At 47.0% G+C, this 17,421-nt stretch overlaps 3 protein-coding genes across 3 annotated transcripts in view; 2 read left to right on the top strand and 1 right to left on the bottom strand.

Moving 5' to 3' along the window:
• pus10 (pseudouridine synthase 10) overlaps nt 1-3,613 on the bottom strand; it is a 7,510-nt gene extending 3,897 nt beyond the window's left edge. Inside the window, exons 1-9 of the mRNA XM_053415922.1 lie at nt 3,489-3,613; nt 3,221-3,361; nt 2,309-2,443; nt 1,924-2,211; nt 1,739-1,825; nt 1,320-1,354; nt 1,124-1,238; nt 810-871; nt 378-423 (exon numbers count right to left, since the gene is read on the bottom strand). Of these exons, the coding sequence (XP_053271897.1) occupies nt 378-423; nt 810-871; nt 1,124-1,238; nt 1,320-1,354; nt 1,739-1,825; nt 1,924-2,211; nt 2,309-2,434 (759 nt within the window). The 5' untranslated portion in view covers nt 2,435-2,443; nt 3,221-3,361; nt 3,489-3,613. The remainder of the gene's footprint in view (nt 1-377; nt 424-809; nt 872-1,123; nt 1,239-1,319; nt 1,355-1,738; nt 1,826-1,923; nt 2,212-2,308; nt 2,444-3,220; nt 3,362-3,488) is intronic.
• Nucleotides 3,547-8,577, top strand: cct4 (chaperonin containing TCP1, subunit 4 (delta)). Its single transcript, XM_053415936.1, has 13 exons — nt 3,547-3,839; nt 4,875-4,927; nt 5,015-5,104; nt 5,201-5,309; nt 5,399-5,663; nt 5,805-5,937; nt 6,046-6,185; nt 6,280-6,376; nt 6,956-7,066; nt 7,158-7,288; nt 7,690-7,924; nt 8,199-8,312; nt 8,409-8,577. Exons 1-13 carry the CDS (start codon nt 3,719-3,721, stop codon nt 8,421-8,423), a joined length of 1,614 nt encoding a protein of 537 aa, XP_053271911.1. The 5' UTR covers nt 3,547-3,718; the 3' UTR covers nt 8,424-8,577.
• A 740-nt stretch (nt 8,578-9,317) lies between these two features.
• fam161a (FAM161 centrosomal protein A) lies at nt 9,318-16,770 on the top strand. The gene is made up of 8 exons (XM_053419665.1): nt 9,318-9,328; nt 9,442-9,727; nt 11,508-11,764; nt 12,899-14,107; nt 14,403-14,570; nt 14,678-14,777; nt 15,518-15,657; nt 16,497-16,770. The coding sequence occupies exons 1-8, from the start codon at nt 9,318-9,320 to the stop codon at nt 16,768-16,770; spliced, it is 2,445 nt and encodes an 814-aa protein (XP_053275640.1).
• Nucleotides 16,771-17,421: the final 651 nt, after the last annotated feature.

The raw sequence follows: 17,421 nt of genomic DNA, 5'->3' as shown, positions 1-17,421 counted from the left end.
GAGAGAGAGAGAGAGAGAGAGAGAGAGAGAGAGAGAGAGAGAGAGGGAGGGAGGGAGGGAGGGAGGGGGAGACAGAGAGTGAGTGAGTGAGTGAGTGAGTGAGAGAGATTGAGAGAGTGAGAGAGAAAGAGAGAAAGAGAGAGTGAGGACAAGGCTAAAAGACGACCTGATCTTTACCCAGGACTTGACATTTCACGGGTCAAAGGTCACAGTGAACTCATTTTTAAACTACAAATGGAGGAAGTATCTTTTTTTTAAACTGCAAACTAAAATAATTAAAATATGAAGTGAATAACGTGAAGTTTGGATTTAATCACAACAGGTTTTAAGACTCGTTCCTGTAATTCATTACAAAGACATGTGACGTGTGACCTCACCTGTTTCTTCTTGCCGGGTTTGAAGCAGTCGGGACACACTGAGGCTCTGGGAGATGGACAGAGGTGGACAAAGGTCAGAGGTCAGCACAGCAGTAAACCTGATCAAATCTTAAAAACCCGGTAGGTTTTACATTTGTATATTCATGCTCAGCACAGACATACCACAGCAATGTCCTGTTTGACTATAATAAACTTTTAACGTTGAAGTTGCAACATGACTATACTTCCTGTAGCCGTAGTTTCAAATTAAAAGCTCTATGCACTGTCATGTAATTCTGACGAGAAACTGCTCAACTTTGGTCGACCTCAGGCATGACAGACAATCTTCATTTTCAAACAGTGGTTCTGAACCAGTCTGAAACACAGGAACACTTCCTGGTCCGAGACTGAAGAACAAACTTCCAGCTCCTTCTCTCAGAGCTCAGTACTCACAGGAAGTGGCAGTCGGCGTCTGTAGCTTCGTGGGTGAACTCCACTCCGACCTCCAGCCCCCCCTGAAGACACACCAAAAAAAGTGCAAAGTTGTTTCATCTTTCAGCTGCATGGTCGTCAATTACCAATCACGATGCCGCCCACCCCCCCCCCCCCCCCCCCCACCCAAGTATCCCTGAGCAAGGCACCGAGTCCTCATCTTTCCCTCGACCGATAAAAGTTCAAATCTAGGCACGAAAGCCAAGTTTTCAAAAAAGGAAAATTATCTTTCTTTAATCTTAATCTTCTCTTCTCTCATCGTGGATGTGGCTTACCTTGTTAACCATGGCCACCCCCCCCAGCCCCTTGGAGACCAGGCCCTGCACCACCCACTTGAAGGCCTCCTTCAGCGGGATGATGTCGTCCTTGTCCAGCACCAGGATCTTGTCTCTGAACGTAGGAAGAGTTCCAGTTAAACCTCAGGATCCACGAGACGCCTGAGTGAGGTCAAAAGGTCAAGATTCACTTTACCTCACTTCCTTCTTCACGTGCAGCCAACAGGAGTGCTGCAGGGCCCAGACAAGGAGGAGGTTAGGTTTGTCAGCGTGATTACACAACGACTACACAACAGATTCCATGAAACTTAACAGAAGGAAGGGACACGAGTCAACGAAGAACTATTTCCCTTTCGGTGACGATCGATGAATTATTAACGAGTTTCTTTAACATCACGAGATGTGATTATCTTTTAAATTTTCTGATTTCCCACAGAATTAACCATCCATGGATCTGGGACTGATATATAACAGTGTAGCATTAGGGCCATAGTGAAAAAGAAAAACAACATTTACACAAGTGATTAATCCATTAATTAGAAATAGGATGGACAGAAATATAAAAACAATGTGTGTAACCATGAGTTGCAGTCAGACAGACACACAAACACACACCTCACGGACACACAGCTGGGCCGGCAGAGAGACGGAACACATCACGGAGTCAAACTCGTATTTTTCAGCTTTCACCGCCTCTGCAATCTGTGAAGATACAAACACATAGATTCATATCCAACACCACACAAACTGACACTGGTTGTCACAGACACACACACAGAGACACACACACACACACACACCTTTACAGCCTGAGCGGTGTCACAGAACTCCTGCAGGATTCCCAAACACACCACACACACACGTGACTTGGCAGCAGCGTCTTCTTCTTTCTCCTCTGACCCGGCGGTCGTCTCGCTTGGTTCCAGTTTAGCTCTTTTGCTCGGTGGGTCCTCAGCTGCATCATGGGGGTTGTTGTCTCCTGTGGACTCGGACACAGCTGCATCATGGGACTTGTTGTCTCCATTGGACTCTAAGGCTGCTGGATCTTGGGGGTTGCTGATGAAAGCTAGGAGCTCCTTCAGCGTTTCCTGGGTGAGATGGCACAAGGACAACTGGTGTAAAGAGGGACCACTGGACATTTAGAGATGGTGGATAATGAGCACACATGCTGTGTGTGTGTCCCACCTGCTCAGGCTGTCTGTAGGCCGCCTGGACGCGGGTGCAGCAGAACCTGAGGATGCAGCGAGCGCAGCAGCCGGCTGAAAGCAGCTTCTGGACGATGGGCTTGTCCTTCTCCTTCAGAGGCAGCATGGCGGCAGGCTGCAGGACGAGCACCCACATGTTTCACACAACACACAGAAATTAACCTATTAACCTCAAATCCTCTCAGTCTCAGTGTGAGAGTGACCGATCGTCTGTACTGTTCATGTGAGCAGGATTCTCATTCAACAGGATCAGGACTCACATCTAGAACCTGAGCGATACATCAACCAGGCTCACATCTGGATATTAGGTCGTAAAGACATATCTGTCAGTAAGTAAAAGGGACATAAATGCCAGTGATCACTATGATGATCATAGAGATAAATACACTTGTCTCTCTGGTGGAAAAACTGTCCCTCTCAATACACAAAGAATAACAACAAACACTCCTCAGTTCCTTCAATGTGAGGATCTGCTGCCTTTTCTCTGAAGAGGTTTGATTTGTTGTTGTTTTTATTTGTGATGTGTAGATGTTACTTCAGGTTCTGTGGAAATGTGACAATATTTAAGGAGAACAAACACAAATCTAATTTATTTAATGCAACAGCAACAATTAAAGTGCACATTAATGTAATAATAATCTAAAGAGTCTAAAGAGCTTCTACTTTTAATGAATCTTTTCATTCTGCAGCTTATTCTTATACTTTATATATACTCTATATTAAACTTCCACTCAGGTCACATGTGGAGACAGTTTTGTTACTCCTGCCACAGCACGAGACTCTGGGGATGCTAAGCTAACGGAGCTAGCACGGAGCTTCTCGCAGCCACAGGGAGAAGCTGTGCCCTCGAGCAGAGTCACGAGCTGCGGGTGAAGGTGCGAGAGGAACCTACCTGGCGGAGGATCGGTTCTTTCACTCGGGTCTCAAGTGGAGGCAGGAAACACGCTTCAGCTTCCTGTTAGCATGCTACCACCCACTAGCATCTGCAGCCTCAACAGACAGAACCAATCGATCCGCAGTCAGCGTGTCGCAGCTAAATGTATAAATTCACAAATCAGTGAAAACAAAATCATATTAAAATCATTTTATCTTTGATAATTGTTGATTACTCGGTGAATTTAATCAGTGTTTTAACTGTTTTGATGAGTTATTAAATTAACCCTGTTGAATCGGTGATTGACGCGTTGGGTCTGGATACGTCATATCAAGTGGCCGGATCCTCCCTCTCTCTACGCAGGCTGCCGTGGTTCTGGAAGCTTCTCGCCGGCACCGGAACGATTTCACCTCAATCCGAGTCCATCCGCCGCCGAACCGCGTCCCTCAGCCCCGCGGTCCCCTGGTACCGCTCCGAACCTGCACCCGAACACCCTCCATCCGCTAGTTGGCCGCGATGCCCGAGATGATGGCGGCACCGAGGCTCTCCCTGGGAGGCAGAAACAAAGCCGGGGGGGCGTACGTGGACCGGGACAAGCCGGCCCAGATCCGGTTCAGTAACATCTCCGCTGCTAAAGGTGAGCTACATGCTAACTGGAGCTAACGTGCGGGCTCACCCCTGCGGCCCGGTCCGAGACAAAGCCCCGGGGATGGGCAGGGCTGCGCCGCCTGTCCGGCGCGAAACCCCCGCTAACAATAACCCAGATTACCGTTATACCGCACCACGCAACTACAGACATGTCAGTACTGCGCAGGTTCTCTAGGTCTGTAGTGCACATGTCGGTGCTCTCACTCCACACCCGGGTTCTTCCTCATATGGAGCCTCTGCGTGTGCTGCAGGGCGCGAGCTGCGTGACTCAACAGATTCCAGATCTGCGACCCGAGCTGGGTTCCGTTATAAAAGATGCTCAGATTCATTCTGAGGCTGATCTGAGTTCAGTGCTTTTACAGAAGAAATCATCTCAGCCACTGAGCCGGTCGAGGTTCTAATGGACGATGGGAAACTGGGTTTATTGTTCTTTCTCATAACTGAGGCTTTGTTAGTGAATTATTCATGTTCTGTTCATTTTATCATCCTGACGTACATCTATCTATCATCCCTCCATCTATCCATCATTCATCCATTCATCTATCTATTTATCATCTCTCATTCATTCATCTATCATCTATCTATGTATCATCCCTCCATCATCTATCTATTTATCAACCATCTATTGATTATCCCTACATCTATCCATTAATCATTTATCTATCATCCACCCATTCGTCCTATTTATCATCAATCCATCCTCTCTCTCATTTGATTTGGACACGTGCTGGTTCCATGTAAACGGTCAGTAGCGTCTGTGTCGTCAGTGACTCGTCAGTTCATCTGGTTTCACACTGAGCTGCTTCCTCTCCTGAAGTGATCCAGAGAAGTTCTGCTCAGCTCCTTTCCACTGGGGAGTGAAACCTCTGGATGACGTCAGTGAGGACACTGCAGGAGATGAACCAGAGGCCAAACTGAAGACATGCATCCAGACAGAACCAGTAGAGGACACAGACTGTCCCCTCGGGAGGACAATGAGCTTCTTCTCTGACCCTGCTCTGACTCTTCACCTTCTTGTTTTCAGCCGTGGCAGACGCCATCAGAACGAGCCTGGGACCCAAAGGAATGGACAAGATGGTCAGTGAGCAGATGTTTGTCTCTGAGTCTCCACAGCTCCACGCCCCTCACACGTGTCTCTAAGCAGAAGCTGTTTTTCCGTTTCAGATCCAGGACGAGAAAGGTGACGTGACCATCACCAACGACGGAGCCACCATCCTGAAGCAGATGCAGGTGCTGCACCCCGCAGCCAAAATGGTACGACCCGTGTGGTGGATGGATTCCCCTCTAGAGGGAAGGAGGTGGTTGAGTGCAGACTTTTACTTTTCTCCTAACTGGTAATGTGTCTTTCAGCTGGTGGAACTGTCCAAAGCCCAGGACATCGAGGCCGGGGACGGCACCACCTCCGTGGTGGTGATTGCCGGAGCGCTGCTGGACTCCTGCTCCAAGCTGCTCCAGAAAGGTGAGACTGAAGAACATCCACCTGATCAGTAGTGTTGTTGTAAATTCATGAGAAGGATCGATGTGTCATTAAACACTTGGTCCCCTCAGGTATCCACCCCACCATCATCTCGGAGTCCTTCCAGAAGGCGGTGGAGAAGGGCGTGGAGGTTCTGACGGGCATGAGCCGGCCGGTGCTGCTCAGCGACCGCGAGACGCTGCTCAACAGCGCCACCACGTCCCTGTGCTCCAAGGTGGTGTCCCAGTACTCCAGCCTGCTGGCGCCCATGAGCGTGGACGCCGTCATGAGGGTCATCGACCCGGCCACCGCCACCAACGTGGACCTGCAGGACATCAAGATCATCAAGAAGCTCGGGTGAGAACTGGAGTCCAGCTGTTTCTACTCAAGTAGCCTCAACAGTATTTGACCGGTTTAGAAGTTACACTGGGAAATATCATAGTTTTTGTGTGTAATATTTTGTTTTAAAGCATTTTAAACCTGCGTGTGTGTTTTCAGTGGCACAATTGATGATTGTGAGATGGTGGACGGCCTGGTGCTGACCCAGAGGGTGGCGAGCACCGGCGTGTCCCGTGTGGAGAAGGCCAAGATCGGCCTCATCCAGTTCTGCCTGTCTCCTCCCAAGACCGACGTGAGTGACCTGATCAGCTGAGAGGGAAGACTCTCGTTAGAATCTACCTGTGGAGGTTTTTTTCAAACGGCCCCTGACCTGTTGTGTGTTGGTTGTGTTGCGATGCAGATGGACAACCAGATCGTGGTCTCAGACTACGCCCAGATGGATCGTGTTCTCCGGGAGGAACGTGCTTACATCCTCAACCTGGTGAAGCAGGTCAAGAAGGCCGGCTGCAACGTGCTGCTCATCCAGAAGTCCATCCTCAGGTACACACCCATCACATGACCACAGATGTTCCTCAACTCGTCAGACTCGTGATAGGAACATGTTTGATACTGACCACTCACCGTCCTGTGACAGAGATGCTCTGAGCGACCTCGCCCTGCACTTCCTCAACAAAATGAAGATCATGGTGATTAAGGAAATCGAGAGAGAAGACATCGAGTTCATCTGCAAGGTGAGCGTCAGCAGAGTCTCCAGCTGTTTCTCAGGACTAATGTCAGTTTACTCTCTGAGAAAATCGAAGTTTCCATATGAACTATAATCACACACCAGACAGGAAGTCTCTGTTTCATGGTCATTTCTAATTCTGATCCTAGGTGACGACTTAAACCACCGGAATTAAATATAAACAGAACCGGGATCATTCCTGTTGACAGAAGAGTAAACTGCTGATTGATGACATAAGAGTAGAAAGACAACGTCCAAATACTGTTTATTATTTCTATGTCTACTTCCTGGATATTGAACGTACACTCTCAGATTCCCTCTTATCAAAGGCGCTCCTGCAAAGCTTCATTGTGTTGGAGCGTAACAAACAGAGGAACATTAAAGTGGAACGCTCCCCGTTACTTCACGCCTGGTTGTCTCCGCAGCTTGGCGGGGGGGCGGTCACACACTTGAGTTATATTTCCCAGAAACACTTTGAGACAACTGAGGAATCTCCAAATGAATAAAATGTCTGCCAACTCATCGTACTTTGGAAAGAAGCTGATGTGTGACAGGAAAATAAAATGAAGTCTCTGCTCCTCTGCAGACGATCGGCACCAAGCCCATCGCTCACATCGACCACTTCTTACCTGAGATGCTCGGCTCGGCAGAGCTGGTGGAGGAGGTGAACCTGGACGGATCTGGCAAACTGGTCAAGGTGAGACTGGCATCCTGGATTGTGAAAGGATGTATCTGACGCACCTCGATGTTCCAGCTCCACTAATCCCTTCTGCTGCTGCTCCCTGCAGGTCACCGGCTGTGCCAGCCCGGGGAAGACGGTGAGCATCGTGGTCCGAGGCTCCAACAAGCTGGTGATCGAGGAGGCCGAGCGCTCCATCCACGACGCCCTGTGCGTCATCCGCTGCCTGGTCAAGAAGAGGTTGGTCCTTTCTCTAGAGGGAAGAATAAACTCCTGATTTATGACATAAGAGTAGAAAGATAACGTCCAAATACTGTTTATTATATCTATGTCTACTTCCTGGATATTGAACGTACACTCTCAGATTCCCTCTTATCAAAGGCGCTCCTGCAAAGCTTCATTGTGTAGGAGCGTAACAAACAGAGGAACATGAAAGTGGAACGCTCCCCGTTACTTCAGCCTGGTTGTCTCCGCAGCTTGGCGGCGGGGCGGTCACACACTTATTTTATATTTCCCAGAAACACTGTGAGACAACTGAGGAATCTCCAAAGAATAAAATATTAGTTAATATATAATCGTTTCTTTTGATATGAAAGATTTGTTCAAATTGTTCCTCTTCTTTCTGCTCCTCCGTCCCTCAGGGCCCTGATCGCCGGTGGTGGCGCCCCCGAGATCGAGCTGGCCGTGCGTCTGGCTGAGTACTCGCGCACCCTGGCCGGCATGGAGGCCTACTGCGTGCGGGCGTACGCCGACGCCCTGGAGGTGGTCCCCTCCACGCTGGCTGAGAACGCCGGCCTGAACCCCATCTCCACCGTGACAGAGCTCCGCAACCGGCACGCCCAGGGGGACAAGATGGCGGGCATCAACGTCCGCAAGGTAGGTTTGACGCTGTGGTGACTCAATGATGTCCGTGAAATGACTAAGTGGAGAAAAGAGAAGATGGTTTTAGTTTCTCAAATATAAAAGAATTCTGTTTTTTCTTTCACTGTAACTTTAATCAAATGTAAAGATTTGGAGAAGTGTTTTTTCAGTCTATTTCCAGATCGATTTAGGGAAATGGAAATCATTCCTTCCTGCAGTGATCTTTATGAAAGCCGCACATGTGATGGTGCTGATTATTCACCACTGGTTTACTGTGTGTCTGTGACAGGGCGGGATCTCCAACATCCTGGAGGAGCTGGTGGTGCAGCCTCTGCTGGTTTCCATCTGCTGCCTGACCCTGGCCACGGAGACGGTCCGCAGCATCCTCAAGATCGACGACTTGGTAAGACACCTCCTCCCCGTCTTCCTGCTGCTCAGAGAACCGGAGCTTCCTTCTGACTGCGAGTCTTAACTGAACGTGTGTTTTCTTCTGTTCCAGGTGAGCGCTCGATAAGGGATCTGACTCTGTCCTGTGAGTTCTGTAACTTAGCCTGTTCGCACTGCGAGGGATCGACGGCCGTGTTGACACCAGTCTGTTCAGATTCCCACTGTAGTTGTTACGTTGCATAATTTAATAAAAAAGGCTTGTTTTTTTTGTTGACACTCCAGCTGTTGCCTGTCTCCTCATTCTGCTGAACACTCGGGTCATTTGTCTCAGATTTTCTGGATTTTTTCATTTCTAAACCTTTTATTAAAGTTATGGCCAACATTTGCATTAATACAAGGCTGAAATGGATGCATTTAATATCTAAAATTATGTTTGTAGTGTTATGTACACTTTGTTGATTTAACAGCTGGTTTAATATTTATTACGTTTTAAATCGGTGATGTGTGACTGAGAACCAGAACAAACATTCAAGAATATCAATGGGAAAACAAGGAAATACAAGTTGAAGAAATAGATCATTTTGAAAACTTCAAAATCAATAAATCTCAGGAATAAAAACAAATGACACTGATTTTCCAAAAGAGTCACTCTGGGATTTGCCTCGACACAGGAAGTGAATTCATTCACTTCCTCAGTTACAGATTGATAAATTCCTGTATATGTGACCCGGGCCTTAGTGGTCAATACTAAGGAGCTTGAAGACATTAGTGTCTAAGATTATTTTCTATAGATGATATTGTTTTATTTAGATAATGTAAATTCACTCTTGCTGCCCTCAGGTCTTCAGGGAGACTGGTCCAGAGAGCGTTCAGAAATAAAATCATAAACCTCTTTCATATACAACTTTCTAAAACAGATTAAAACAAGAGGAACATCCAATATGAATAAATAAACTTTAATTTATAGCACAGTTTGAGGACAGTTTAAAAAAGAAATAAAATTTAAATATAAGTAATAACAATGAACAGGATGTGATAAGGAGACTAGCAGGTTTAAGTGTTCAATTTATATGAATAAATATCGAGCTGTGTCACATGAAAGCAGAAATATGAAAATAAAAATAAAGGTAATACTAAAACAACAGGTGCGATACAGACTTTTATTTAGTAAAGAGGCCTGACTTCCTGTCCGGCTGCGTCACTTCCTCCCAGCGCTGCCCGTTGCCCGGTGACCGCCGCCCGGCGAGAGACGCCGTGTTGATGGAGTCTCACCGGACCAACGTGCTGGTGACGTCGTGTCTCAAGACGCCGGTGGACCCGCTCACCAAGGCGCCGCTGGCCTCGTACGAGCGGGACCGGAACCACCGGGAGCACCGGAACCACCGGGAGCACCGGGACCACCGGGGACACCGGGAGCACCGGGAGCACGAGGCGGAGGTGAGCCCCGTTAACGTCCCACAGAGTCTGACTCAACTAAATGAATTCTACAGAAATTATATTTTCTACATTTTAATTTCTCAACATGTAACAAAACATAAATAATGATTTATTCAAAGTTCAACTTGTTTATTTTGTGTTTGTTGACTTGATCAATAAACGTGTTTTTAAAATGTCTCCTGAGAGTTCTGACGCAGCCGCAGGTCAAAGGTCACATCCGGAGGTGTTCGCTCTAACTCACCTTTTTCTACTTTATTGTCATTATTGGATCATTTGTTTTAAAAAGGTGGATTTAAATTAATTAGTTAATTTTAAGAAGTTCTGCTCGTCCTGAATGAGATGACTCAGCTGAACTGAGATCAGGTTCATGGACTCTGGGGAAATTCACCAGGTCGACTAGAGAACGAGTGAAAAAGTATTAAGTATCATAGAAATAGGCAATACAAAATACTGAAAACACTGAGTATGTGTACTTTAACTATACACAGAGTATTATGGGTAGAGAAAAGTACTAAGAAAGATGGTTCCTGAGCTGCAGGTGTGATGGACGTCCAGGTCCGAGTGCTGGAGGGGATTTGACCTGCACACTGTGTCGACCGGTCTATTCTTAGACGAGCTTATCAGACGCCATGTTCCCATTATAATCCCCATCACTTCATTATGGTTTGAACTGGTTCCTGCAGCCGCCCCCTGAAGCTCCTGAAGGAACCGCGTGTTGATAGCGTGAAGCCAGACTCCTGAAGGAGAACGTGTGAGGGCCCGGCTTCATGCTGAGCTGCTCCACCATATGTCCCATGTGTCTGGGGCGGCAGGATAATGAGCTTAGTCCTGGAGGAGCCTGAGTGCCTCTGAGCAGGGCAGCAGGAGGCCGGCAGGACAAACACCATCAACACAGTGTTACTCTCTGGAAACTTCTAAATACAAGTATCAGCCTGAAGATGAAATCATATAATTCAATCTGACGTAGAAGGAACTCTTCATTCCCTTTCCATACTCATGCCTCTTATTGTGACATTCACCTATTTATATATTTCTATTTACATACCATTCTATATTTATATCATCAGAATCAGAAAGTGTTTATTACCAAGTACGTTTACACCTACCAGGAATTTGCTCTGGTTATTGTTGCATACAATGAACATAGAAACATAAAAACACAATAAATACAACACACATAAGAAAAGCAATAAAAACAAACAATATATATTTACTCACTATTTACTTCTTATTGACTCAATTTTTCTAATATTTATACAAAGTAACATTTATTGAGACATAAACATATCTAAATAAAAATATATAAAAGATGAAGATATAAAAAGTGAAACGCAAATCATAATGCATAATGTATACTATAGTGAACTAATATATATAGATCATTTGTATTGACATGTTCAGACATCTTTATTTAGTTATACTATATCGTATACTTCTATTTAATATTCTATGGTGAAATTATACCCATATCCATCTATCTATATAAACGTATATAGTCATATTTATATAACAATGAAAACCATAACTCATATATACGTATAACATGTATATGTTTATTTCCATATCTCCCGATACAAATGATCAAACACAGTTTAGATTCTTTACTTAAGTACGTTTCTGTACAAGTAATGTTTCTGCCTGTAGTTTAAGGTGTTTCTCTGTATATATTTATTTAATCTTCTTTATTGTTTCATACTTTCAAAGGTTCTCTCTCTAACCTCATTCTGATCATCTGCTCCTGTAACTCGTGGATTCTCTTCTCCTTCAGGACGAGGACTCGGGCTCTGACTCCGGGGACGAGGAGCGTCGGGGGGGCGGCGTCCCTCTCTTCAGGAACAACAACGTGACCTCAGGAGAACGTCTGGACCTGAGCGGCATCTTCTTCTCCAACGAGGAGTACTACAGCAAGCTGGAGGAGCTGAAGAGGGCCCACCTCCGCACCATGGCCGAGCTGGAGAGCATGTACCGACGGAAGCTGCAGCTGAAGTTCATGGAGCCTCTGGAGCTGACGGCGCTGGAGGCCGGGCTCAGGTCGGTCCATCGGTTTGAACCACAGACTGAAAATAAAGATGGACGACATCACAGCTCCCAGAAGTGAAGTGGAAACATCTGGATGGCTGTGATGTTTGTTCCAGTGTGTGGTTTTAATGAGTTTCTTGATGATAGATCTCCCTCTGTGGTTTGAACACAGACAGAACGTTTACACAAGACCAAAGGTGGGACTCCTTCATCCTCCTCATGGTGCCATGTTGATATCCACAGCACAACAGCCTCAAGCTTCAGTGTGAAGGATGTACTCATAGATATAGATATAAAGGCTAGATGTCTCGGCCAACAGAGTCAAACGTCCGCACATGGCGGCCATCTTGCCAGAGGCGGCTCGCCCACCCATAACATTGTGTTGGTAGTGGAACATGTACTTTTTAAATAAAATAAAATAAAATAAATCTTGATGTATATTTGTAAAGGGAAATCTTGTACCTATTTAGAACATTATTCTATTTTTTAGAAAATAACATAATTATTCATAAGTATGCAGTGTCATAACTACTTCTCTGACGTTTATAACAAACCAAACCGTTTAAAAATCGGTTGAAAATTGAGCAAGTTATGTTTATTTAAAAAGTACATGTTCCATTACATCACAATGTTATGGGTGAGCGAGCCGCCTGTGGCAAGATGGCCGCCATGTGCGGACGTTTGACTCCATTGGCCGAGACATCTAGCCTTTATATATATATCTATGGGCGTACTGGCATCTACTGCTGAATTTCAACCAAATGAATAACGCTCAGTCTCCCAAGTGGGCGAGTCTACGGTGGCCATCGGGGGACAAACAGGCCAGAGACATGAAGGCTCATTCACTCTTAGTTTCAGGTGAACTAATGAAAACACATTATTCAGTTTCGTCTTCCTCACTGTGAAGATTGAATATCTTTGGGTTTTGGACATTTTCAATTTGTCGCCCTGAGAAGCTGCGATGGACAGATTTAGAATTCTGTGAAGACGAAACGATGAATCAGCTAATTGAAAGAAGAATACACAGATTCATAAAGAAATGAGTGCAAGTTGTTTATTTGTTACAAAAATCCACTTCTTCCTCGTGAAAACCTCTTTTTACTGAGTGCAGGTGCTTATTAATATTATATTTGTATTTCTAATCAGGCCTCCGTGGTCAAGCAGCAGCCCAGCAGCGTCTCACCGACTGAGAAGGTCCCACTCTGCCCTGGAGCTCAGGAGGAGCTCAGGACACTCGGACTCGTCAGACGAGGATCAAGAAGTCAGTGAAGAAGTGGAGGAGACAGGCCGGCTCTTCTCTCCCCAGGAACACATCAGGAACATGTGGAGGGACTTCAAGCTGTCCCCAAACCCCCGTCACCTGACCTCCTCCTCGCTCCAGAGTCTGCCAGGAGACCAGAAGAGATCAGGAAAGAGGAAAGGCAAGAAGAGGGAGAGCTGGAAGCACAGGGTGACGATCCCCAAGCCGTTCCACATGACCCTGCGTGAGGCTGAGAGACAGAAGCTGGGCATCAGGACGCGGACGGAGATCGAGCTGGAGAACGTGGAGCTGCGGCGGCAGCTAGAGGAGCTGACCGAGTGCCAGAGGAAGTTCCGTGCCAGCCCTGTCCCGGCACACGTTCACCTGCCGCTCTATGAAGAGCTGCAGGAGCAGAAGGACGAGCGGCAGAGGAACAAGCGAGAGCGAGAGGAGCAGCACCTCCGGAGCATCCAGAAACCGTTCAGCTTCCTGGAGAGGGAGCGACTCAAGAAGGAGCAGAAGCAGCTGCGTCTCCCAGAAGCCTCCCACCCGGACCGGGTCAAGCCCTTCAGGGCCAAGCCGGTGCCCAGGGCCGTGTACGCCGCAGCGTCGGGGGAGCAGATGAAGGATGAGCAGCTGTATCGCTCCATCAAGATCCAGATGAGAGCTCAGGAGCTGCTCCACGGGGCCTCCATGCCTCCCAGCATGCTCTCACGACGACTCAGCGAACGGAAGAAGACCAGAGACAAGGGCAGCGATGCAGCCGGGGGGGGCAGCAGCTTCCCCCACAGACCCCAGATCAACAAAGAGGTGCCGGACTTCGACGCCAGCTACAGACGCTTCAAGAAGCACCTGGAGAAACGAAAGGAGGTGAAGCCCACGACCACATGTGAACCCTTCGACCTGAAGACGGCTCAGATCCCCTCGCACCGAGAGCGCATCCTGGCGGACATCGAGAAGGAGCAGGGCAGCCCCCGCACGCTGCGCTGGCCACACATCAGCTCCGCTGCCACTCGGACTCCAAACTCCAGCCTCTGCTCCTCCCTCTCCGGCAGCCTGGAGCTCCTGCCCACCAAGGGCACAGACGCCACCAAAAAGCGCCATGAGGCCGTGAGGTATCATCTTAGGACTCCGAGGGCTTCCACCTCAGATCTCAAATATCCTGTTCAAAACATGTCCACCACAGCAGCTGTCTTTTGAGTCTGAAATCTGAATCCTAGTGGAATACTAGTGGAAAATTCCTTTTCCCATCAAATTCCTTTTCCCATCATCCCCAGCAGAGCAGTGTGTTAGCCCTCACAACCCCCCTAGCTGGTTGTTGCACCCATGTCCTCTACTAGCTGCCCCTGCTGTCCTGAAGTCCCCGTCCCAACCCTCCTCCATCTGTGACCAGTCTGTCTCCCTGAGTAGAAAGGTGCTGGAGCAGAGGAGGAAGGCCGGAGAGGAGGAGGAGCAGTGGAAGGAGAAGCAGAAGCAGAGGGAGAGGAAGCTGCAGCGGGTGGTGTTGAAGCGAGCCCAGGCCAACGACCCCCACACGGCCCTGTCCCAGACCCACCAGACCAAACTCAAAGAGTTCAGGTCCAGTGAAACCAGCACCACAAACCTTCCTTTGCTCTGTTTGTCCACTAGTTGTGTGTTTTCTTAAGGAAACGGGCGACTCACCGTTGTGTTGCTGAACTCTGCAGGACACGAGACCTCCAGCGCAGGAGGGAGTACCAGCAGGAGGTGCAGGAGATGCAGCAGCGGGTGAAGGGGAGGCCGCTGCTGCTGGAGCAGGTTGCACAGGTGAAACTAGAGACTTTATAAACTGCTGCTGAACCATCACTATATTCACTCAAGCTTCAATAAGACTGAACATCTGAGCTCAGACAGATGGAATGATAAACACGTGTTACCTTGAATATAGAACCTTTGGTAACAGTGTTTAAAAATCTTCTTAATAATCATAAAATGGTGTACAGGAGAAAGATGATCAAGCACAAACTGAATAGATTCAATTCAATTTTATTTGTATAGCACCAAATCATAAAATACATAATCTAAAGGTTCATTACATAGAAAGTGAAGATCTTAAATGCAAATTAATATATTACATTACATTACATGTCATTTGGCTGAAGCTTCTGTCCAAAGCGACTCACAATTAGTAAACTCAAAATTTATGAGGGGCCATTTAGGGGTTCAGTATCTTGCCAAGGACACTTCGGCATGCAGATGGGGAAGAGTGGGGATTGAACCGGCAACCTTCTTATTGGAGAACGACCACTCTACCCCCTAGGCCCTAGGCCACACCACCCCTAGGGGCAATATATGCAAGCAGAAAGGAAATAATAGTATTAATATGAACAATTACTCTATTACATTACATTATATCCCATCATAAAGTTAGAAATATAAGCAAAGACTTCATGAGGTGACCTGGGGGAAAGTTGATGAAGACAGTGATGAAGATGTTCCAGAGTTTCTTCTCCAGCTGTGATCACCTTCACGTAGAGCAGCTTTCTGAACCTGTGCTCTGCCACCAGAGAAACGCCAAGCAGGCGGCGGAGAAGCGCTACACGGCTGCGGTGACCGGCTGTGACGTGACGGAGGAGTTCATCTGCAGCAAAGCAGCTGAACCAGGATCAGCCCACAGCGCCTCCCAGTCCAGTGACAGCAAACACAGGTGAATCTGTGACCTCTTCACAACAACACAAAGATCAAAGGATGACGGTGGAGAATCATCACTTTACAGCTAATAACTGTAAACCTCGTCATGTTTTTAGATTCCCCTAAATCAATAATAATTAATGTGACAAATCAAATCCAGTGTCGCGTGTAAACAACACACTTTAGGTTTTATCTGTTATCACAGGGCGTAGATTATCAAGTAACTGCTGAAGAGGGAAATGTGTCGGAAACAGGAAGTGCTCATTCAGAAACTGTAAATAAAGATGGACCACATGACGGCTCCCAGAAGGGAAGCCAAAGCCTCTCCATCGCCCCCTGGTGCCTGGCTGAAGCAAAGGTTCTGCCTCCTCCATGATAGCAGATGGGACCACATTAAAAAGTACATCTCTGTGTCATTCCAGGTCGATCCGATCTCACTGAAGTTTGTTCAATGATTCTGATCAGTTTGGATTAATGAGTTATTTGATGATATAAACCGGGCTGAGACGTCCTGGTTGGTTGAGCGAGTGTACCAGCGTGACCTTGACACGGGGGTTCAATCCCCCGACCACCATTGCACAGACTCTGACTCCAAGAGCCAAGATGGCAGCGTTCGTATCAGGGATATTTGGGCTTGTTTTTCAGACAGTGGGAGGAAGTGGAGAAGTGTCGTCCATCTTGAGCACATCTCAGCTCTGACTAGCTGGAGGAGTAAAGTAGATGTGAAGTCAGAAAGTTTCTACCTTCTGGCAGATCTCACCAGTTCAGTGACCGAGAAGACAAAACCAGTTCAGAGTGACAGTGGGTTTATATCTCAGGTCTAACGGTGAAAGTGTTTTTTCTTCTGTCCATCAGTGACCAGGAGGACGCAGACCTGGGGTTTCAACCCGTCCGCTACAGGAAAGTCTTCCTGGACGACGAAGACGTGGACGATCCCACCGAGAGGGGGGGGCGAGGGACGGAGGACAAGGACAGTGACGAGGACTCGTCGAACCGCCACAGTGGGGACGCCCCCGGCGGTCAGCGTGGAGACGATCAACACGGCTCGGATGACGGGTACCACTACTCCGACGACCATGAGGACTACTCCGACGACAGCGAGGGTCCACGGCCCGAAGCCACGGAGTGAGGTCATCAACGCTTAGATGAGGAAACTGATCCTCGCTGACTGAGCGACGAGAACGATGACACAATCCCACGTATTTAGGGAAGTGAAATCCGGTGAGAGATTCAATGTGTGAGTAAGACATGTGTGTTATTGTGTTATATCCATAGTTCTTCATTTTGAGCCGCTTTCTGTTTTGTTGTCATGCTGCGAGGCGTCTTTGAGAATTGTTAAAATTGCTCGACAAACAAAACTAATTGAGATAAGATGGATCCTCCGTGTGAGGACATTCACAATCGACAGAGCAGCACGAGGACAATGTAGTAAAAGCAAGAATATAAACACTACAAATAATAAAAGTAGAAATATTGAAATATAGACATGATTGTTCCTCTAAATGTGCAATAGAAAGATATAAAGATAGAGATAAAGGCTGTGTATTGTGAAATGTGTCCAATTAAATATTCAACTGTACGAGATGTGGAGAAGCTCTTTCTTGATGTGTGTATTTTAGTGTTGGGACGGGGGTGCTGTGGCATTGTGCCGTTTATTATTATATAGTTTTGTTATTTCGATCAATAATAATTATAACAAACATTCATGCTCTCACAGAAATGGACTCGGATTAAATGCAAATAAATTGTCTTGGAGACATGATGATCTGATTTATTTCAA

The sequence above is a fragment of the Pleuronectes platessa genome, chromosome 3 (genome assembly GCF_947347685.1).
Source record: "Pleuronectes platessa chromosome 3, fPlePla1.1, whole genome shotgun sequence".
NCBI classification, from domain to species: domain Eukaryota; kingdom Metazoa; phylum Chordata; class Actinopteri; order Pleuronectiformes; family Pleuronectidae; genus Pleuronectes; species Pleuronectes platessa.
The sequence above is the reverse complement of the archived record's forward strand: the minus strand, read 5'-3'. Positions and strand labels throughout refer to the sequence as shown.